The sequence below is a fragment of the Littorina saxatilis genome, linkage group LG6 (genome assembly GCF_037325665.1).
Source record: "Littorina saxatilis isolate snail1 linkage group LG6, US_GU_Lsax_2.0, whole genome shotgun sequence".
Lineage (NCBI taxonomy): Eukaryota > Metazoa > Mollusca > Gastropoda > Littorinimorpha > Littorinidae > Littorina > Littorina saxatilis.
The window spans coordinates 36315512-36323236 of record NC_090250.1 but is presented as its reverse complement, the minus strand read 5'-3'; the positions used below and the strand labels follow the sequence as shown (position 1 = coordinate 36323236).

The window sequence follows — 7725 nt, the reverse complement described above, 5'->3', positions numbered from 1 at the left end:
AATAAGAAAATTGGAACGGCGAAAACACACACACACACACACACACACACACACACACACACACGCACACACACACACACACACACACACACACACGCACGTACGCACGCACGCACACGCACCTCATAAAAATACACGTACAAAAAACACTCCATCACTTAGCGTACAACCACCTCATGTCCCAAATAGATTCTTATTCTGGGGACAAAAATAGACCTTCTATTTCTGAACACATAGCCCCCCCCCCCCCCCCCCCCCCTCTACCCCCTCGTCCCTTTTTTTGCGTAACGACCAGTAAGCACCAACTAACGGATTAAGACTGTACAACAAAAACAAGAGAAAGCTAGAGATTTCTAAACTTACTTGTGTAAACGTATCCTCCTCTGTCTACATTTTAGTCTTGTCATAATTATTCTAGCTCCAAAGAGCCTGTAATTCTTCATGTTTAGTCTTGTCATATTCTAGCTCCAAAGAGCCTGTAATTCTTCATGTTTAGTCTTGTCATTATTCTGGCACCGAAGAGCCTGTAAGTCTACACTGTAATCTAGCACAAAAGACCTGTAGGTCTACATTTTAGTCTTACCATATTCTAGCCCTTTTTCCATATTCTAGCGATAAAGAACCTGTAGGTCTACATTTTAGTCTTGCCATATTCTAGCCCCAAAGAGACTGTCGTTTTACATTTTAGTCTTGCCATAGTCTAGCCCCTTTTCCATATTCTAGCCCTAAGAGACTGTAATTCTCTATTTTAGTCTTGTCATACTCTGGCCCCAAAGAGAATGTAGTTTTACATTTAAGTCTTGCCATATTCTAGCCCCTTTTCCATATTCTAGCCCCAAGGGACTGTAGTTCTACAATTTAGTCTTGTCATAATCTAGCCCCAAGGACACTGCAATTGTACATTTGAGTCTTGCCATATTCTAGCCCCAAAGAAACTGTAGATCTACATTTAAGTCTTACCACATTCTAACACCAAAATGACTGTAGTTTAACATTAAAGTTTCGTCATATTCTAGCCCCAAAGACGCTGCAGTTGTACATTTCAGTCTTCCAATATTCTATCCCCAAAGAGACTGTAGATCTACATTTGAGTCTTGTCATATTCAATGCCAAAAGAGCCGTTAGTGCCAAGTTCTATGTCTTCTCGGCCGTTGATTTTTGGAGAGCCATTGGTTTGGTTCTCATTCTCTTCGTCGTCAACGTAGGCGGCGTTAACAGCCGCGTACCTGCCAGTTCGGTTCTCTGGTTTGCCGGGGCCCCACAGTGGATCTGGTTTCATTGCTTCGCGGAATGACTGTCAATAAAAACAGATAATCAGTCATGGAAAAAGGAGACAAAAACGCTTCGAGGGGTTTTATAAAGACAAATGTTGTCAACAGGACATCCGGCGATTCTGTTCACTAAAAAAACTAAAAAGAAGAGCTTCGTATCTTTATGGAAGTTAAAACATAGCAACATTGCTTAACACTATTGTGACTAGCATTGCCACGGCGTTAACGTCCTGCCTGCCCAAGCTTGCCACCAAGAAACTTCCCAAAAAACAGTAACTGTAAAGAAATCTGTCTAGCAAGCTTGAATTAAGTCCAATCACCACCAAATTTTGTGTACTAATTAAAAAATGGATGCCCAGTTCAGTCGTGCTATTTATAAGTTTGTCACGCGATTTGTTTTAGCAAAGGGGGGGTGAAAGGGGGATAATTTGTGTTTTTTAACGGGGTTTTTTGTGTGTTTTCTTTTCCACTGCTTTTTTAAAAGTTATTTTTTAACAGAAAGTATTATAAATAATTTTATAACCAAACAAGGTGTAAAACCTATGAATTAGCTGAAATATTGTTAACATTCTACACAGAAATAAGGAGACAGTACAAAGAAAAAAACAAGCAAATCCCGCATTCACTCACAGCATCCTGACTCAAATGAAACAAAACTGTGACACTCACCAAATGATGTCTAGGTAATCCATATTGAATATAAGTCACATTTTCACAACAAAGTCCCAACTGTACACCTATGAACATTTCCAAAAGGATTAGGCTCCAGCCATCCATTGTTATCAGTGCTGCCACGCCCCCCTTGCAACTACACATTCGAAGATTCATGCAGTACCACCCTAACACGTGTAGTTTGCCGACTCATACTAGCAGCAACAACAGGACTGTTTCTTGCTCAATATCACTGCTATTATCGCTTTCTTGAGGCGAAAACAACACGTCGGAATCATGATCTACAGGGTCCTCAAGATCCAACATCCGGAGAATCTCTTCCCGTGACAAGGCTCGCCTTCGATTCATTTTTTTTCTCGAAAAAACCGCACAAACCAGGCTAATTTTGCATATGGCGGAAGGGCACACCAAGTGTGTCAAGGGAAACAACTCAATTTACTGCAAGCTTCAAAAACCGGGAAGCAATCACGAGTCGTGTACCTTGTATGTCTAATACTAAAATAGTCACTTCCCGTCCGTGGGCGTTGCAGCGCTATTACTAATATAGTCACCTCCCGTCGCGAAAGTGTTAAAAAGGAAGAAACATTGTTTAAACAAAAAACAATGCAACAATGATTCAACAGAACAAACATTGTTTAAACATAAAAAAACTAAGTTTAGAAAAATAGATGTGCAGATAACTGTTGCTGTACGACGATTTTAAACGCTTCTAATCTCATCCAGTATCGGCTGTTTACTTTTTATTTTTGATGGTAATGTTCCATGCAGCTTTGTTCCAACACATTTCAAGAGCTTCTTGTGTCACAAGTGCCTACAGTTAAACTTTTTATGGTAAGATTGTGAACGTTTGTTGTGTCCTCAGCACCTACTTTTTATGGTAAATGTTCCTTGTAAGCTTTGTTACAAAAGAGTAGAAAAGATCAGTTAGAAAAAGCTAACGGAGAGGGGCACGAAGCAAACGGAAGTTCATAGCTATACTTTGATACTTCAGTCTCTTCACGATTTTAGATCTGACCTTAAGCAAAATTACCATGACGTAGACTGTCAGTCAACAAACCTGGTATCCGATTGGCTGTACGACGAAACCGAGATTTGACTTAAAAGCATAATTGCCATTAGCCATAGACTGTCAGTCAACAAACCTTGTATCTGATTGGCTGTACGACGAAACCGAGATTTGACTTAAAAGCATAATTGTCATGCCATAGACTGTCAGTCAACAAACCTTGTATCTGATTGGCTGTACGACGAAACCGAGATTTGTCTTAAAAGCATAATTGCCATTAGCCGAAGACTGTCAGTCAACAAACCTTGTATCTGATTGGCTGTACGACGAAACAGAGATTTGACTTAAAAGCATAATTGCCATTAGCCATAGACTGTCAGTCAACAAACCTTGTATCTGATTGGCTGTACGACGAAACCGAGATTTGACTTAAAAGCATAATTGCCATTAGCCCTAGACTGTCAGTCAACAAACCTTGTATCTGATTGGCTGTACGACGAAACCGAGATTTGACTTAAAGGCACAGTAAACCTCCCGTAAACCATCACAGATACTGTCAGGCTTTTACACACAGTACAAACACCCTTTAATTTAAAAACTCACCGCTTGAGAACATCCTAGGTGCCCTCCGTAAAGAGCTAGCAATTTTCAAAGAATTTATTTTTGCGTGGTTTATCTTACCCCTGAGCCATCGTGAACCCGTGTGATCCAGTTTCCCCTTTTCACAATGTAGTCGTCAGTTAGTAATTTGAATGCGACTCGATGTGAGCTTATCTGCAATAGCACGTTATTATGTACCTCTCACTATGCACGAAACAAACGACTGTGGTTCACAAGAACTCTAGCGATGGCTTTTGACTGTTCAGAGGAACTGGCGATAGGCATAAACCGTCGTCTGCTACGAGAACTACGATCTTGCGTAACCCTGCTTCCGGGCTTTTCTTTTTTCAAACTTTCAAAACTTCGAATTGTACTGATTTTGTCTAGATGAAAAAAGAATTCTTTCATGATTTAAGAATGTTTGTGTAACAAGCTGTCAAATTATTATTTAGATTTTAAAAGTTAGGTCTAGTGCCAAAACGCACCACGGTTCGATTGTCTGAGAGACAACCCGCAAAATTAATTCTTTAAAAATTCCTCGCTCTTTACGTAGGGCACCTAGGATGTTCCCGTTCGGTGAGTGTTCAAAATGGAAGGATGTTTGTACTGTATGTAAAAGCCTGACAGTATCTGTCATGGTTTACGGGAGGCGCACTGTGCCTTTAAAAGCATAATTGTCATGCCATAGACTGTCAGTCAACAAACCTTGTATCTGATTGGCTGTACGACGAAACCGAGATTTGACTTAAAAGCATAATTGCCATGCCATAGACTGTCAGTCAACAAACCTTGTATCTGATTGGCTGTACGACGAAACCGAGATTTGACTTAAAAGCATAATTGCCATGCCATAGACTGTCAGTCAACAAACCTTGTATCTGATGGGCTGTACGACGAAACCGATGAGAATGCAGGCCACAGGCAACGCAGCAATGCCGAAGCCTAACCCTTGCACCCAGCCCTCAAACTCGTAATCGCCGTACCCAGCTGGAGAGTACTGTACTCCGGACATCACGATCATCACCTGGAAGAGGTCAAGTTAAGAGGTAACTATGAGGGCCCCAAAGGGTTTAAAACCGTGATCGTGATTGGCGTTTTTTGACCTTTCTGTGACCGTGATTGCCGAAATTTCCATTTCTGTGATCGTGATGGGACTTTGCCCGTGATCCGTGATGACAAAAAAATCAAGTCTCGTGATCGTGATCGTCATTTGTTTTCGTGATCGTGATGGGCATTATTGCAAAGCATTTTATTTTCAACGTACATTTTTTCACAGCTGTATTACACTCTATGATCCTCTAGTCCATTCGGTAAGGAGCCAACCCCGATTGAAAGGGAAGCAACAACACATTCAGAAATATGATTTTGAGAGCGATTGCTTCCCTTTAAAAGAACCAATTACACACTGACAAAAAGAGATCCAATCAGAAGGCAAATTGCAAAAGTCTACCAAACTTCATCCAATGGAAGGGCTTCGTGCAAAAGTTTTGAGTGAAATTCGAATTCGAAGATCAAAAATGGCGTGCAGCGGTACTGTCATCGAACTTCTGTTATATTTTGTGGATTCAAGCCAGACCAAAGCAGGCGGCGAGAATGCCTTCCTTGGTGGAAAGGTCAGGCTACGGGTCGGTCTTTCTGAAGACGAAATACCAAGGTATGTTGATCTATGTTGCTCTATGACTGTTCTGAATGTAGGCAAAGATCTTGAAATTTGTTCAAGATCTTTGAGTTTGAGTGAGATCATTGACATTGTCGACATTGCCACGTCCGGCTGTCACTCGCTCAGTGTGACCTCGACTGGCTCGAGATCGAGTCTGCGTTTAGCCAAAACCGAAACTAGAAATGTGTTTTTCATCCCAGCAACGTGGACACGCTTGGCATAGATTCTAATTGTCGCTTCTTTGCATTAAGCTTGGATTTATTTTAGCGCCTGTAAACTTTAATATCAACAATGGGTTAAATTCAGAAACAATGGCGGGGAGACGCGCCAGTTTGGGTCACTTGATCCTCATGTCAAAGACGATCAAAGTCATGTTCGTTGGGGATTTTGTCAGGCATGCTACTTTTCCGGTAATTGCCGGAAATCCGATAAAGCCGTTTTCAAAATCCGGTAAAGTCAAATTTTTTCCGGTGAAGTTGAACAATTTCCGCAAAAACGATCCGTGTGAATATCGCGCAACGCGACCGGGCGCCGGTCTCAATGAAGCCAGCGCACAGTAGTGTTGTTTTCACCAGTTTGGAGGTGTGTTGAATGGTGGTGGGGGGAGGCTAAAATGGGATTTTTAACAAGATCACAACACTATTACAACCCCTAAAATGATGCCCAGAATGCACCAGATTGCACAGATTTTAACCGTTTTTTGAAAAAAGTTCCGGGGGGGCATGCCCCCGGACCCCCCTAGTTGGCTCGCCTGCTTCGCAGGCTCAGGCTTGTGGCTTCGCTACTGGTACTGCGCGCTTCTTTCAGGTAAAACCGTTTTTGGCCTGTAGCATTCCTGTTTTTTATTCAAGGCCATGGAACCAGGCGATGGTGTACCTCAAATTGTACGGCAAAGTTGAAAATAAAAAACCCATCACACATACATGTACTTTAATTTCAATCCACCCAATAGTTTTTTGAGAAAATGGGTTTACAAGATTTAGCTCTGGAAATGTGAAATTGTGCAAGTATATATTCATGTGTGTGAGTGAGGGTGTGGGGGTTGAATGTGTATGAGTGGAGAGAGAGAGAGAGAGAGAGAGAGAGAGAGAGAGGGAGAGAACGAGAGAGAGATAGAGAGAGAGAGAGACAGAGAGAGAGACACATAGACAGAGAGAGAGAGAGAGAAAAAAACCCAATGAAAACAACATTCTTGTTACTGATTACAAATCATGATATGTATTTCTATGTGTGTATGAAAGAGAATTCAAAAAATAATTATAAAAAAGTGCAACAGTTGTCACTTTGTGTTGAATAAACAATAGATCCAGAGGAGCGAATAACTGTGTGGTTGTGTTTACTTTGACACGTGCTTTCTGTACATGCAACTTTTACCGTGACCGTGATTTGCCACTGGTGTTCGTGATCGTGAAAACAAAAATCAAGGTAACTGTGATCGTGAAAGCGAAAATTTCCCTTCCCGTGATCGTGATGATACCCCCCCTTTGGGGCCCTCAACTATAGTAATCATAGTGACTGCCAAAGCAAACAAACCAACTAACAAAACAACAACGAAAATCTATCTCGAATCACTGCTAGTTTGGATTTGGAAACAGAATGATAACACCACACACACACAAGGGGTGCCTTGAAATTAGTGTTAGGACATCTTTGAAATAGACATCTGTGTATAGCTCTATAGTTTTATATTGTGTGTGTGTGTGTGTGTGTGTGTGTGTGTGTGTGTGTGTGTGTGTGTGTGTGTGTGTGTGTGTGTGTGTGTGTGTGTGTGTGTGTGTGTGTGTGTGTGTGTGTTAAACCCCTCCAGGGGTTTTATTTGTTAAAAACAACAAACAAAAACAAACACACACAAAACCTCAACACAAAACACCACAATGACAACAACATCATCAAAAACAAACCAAAACGCAACAAAAAAAAGACTCAAACAAACAGCAACAATAAAAATAACAATTGGATAAATAAAGCAAAACAAAGCAAACAAAAAGACCAAAACATCCCCGCCACAACCACCACCACTACTACCAACAACAACAGCCACCAACCAACAAGCAACGACAAAAAATGTGAAAGTTAAGGTTGCAGAAGGAAAGTAAGAGAACCACTTGAGGGTCAGGTGAGGAAAACTGACCATAATGGCCACAGGAGTGACCCCCATCCACATTGCCCGCCAATAGTAGCCGGGTTCAAATCCCAGCATCATCTTGACGTCGCCGCAAAATCGCTTGTTACCTGTCAATGGTCAAAGGTATTTTGTTACTTGGTATTGGTAACTATCTGTGACACGATCAACTCAAACTGCTCCAAGGTTTTGGGGACAAACCACTACAGCAACAAGTGGTCTATTCTATACACCAGCAACTTCTAATGGGTATGCAGCACACGTAATAAGACCACACTAAAACAAATCTGTCATCAGAGAATTGACGCTCAACTACGCTGCACGTACGTACATACGCACGCACTTTAGCACGCACGGACGCACGAACGCACACACACACACACACACACACACA

General features: G+C 41.6%; 1 protein-coding gene across 1 annotated transcript in view; it reads right to left on the bottom strand.

Annotated features, from left to right (window-relative positions):
* Positions 1 to 248: 248 nt before the first annotated feature.
* LOC138969127 (sodium-dependent proline transporter-like) overlaps positions 249 to 7725 on the bottom strand; it is a 57188-nt gene continuing 49711 nt past the window's right edge. The window contains exons 13-15 of the mRNA XM_070341845.1: positions 7341 to 7441; positions 4421 to 4573; positions 249 to 1294 (exon numbers count right to left, since the gene is read on the bottom strand). Coding sequence (XP_070197946.1) covers positions 1082 to 1294; positions 4421 to 4573; positions 7341 to 7441 — 467 coding nt within the window. The 3' untranslated portion in view covers positions 249 to 1081. The remainder of the gene's footprint in view (positions 1295 to 4420; positions 4574 to 7340; positions 7442 to 7725) is intronic.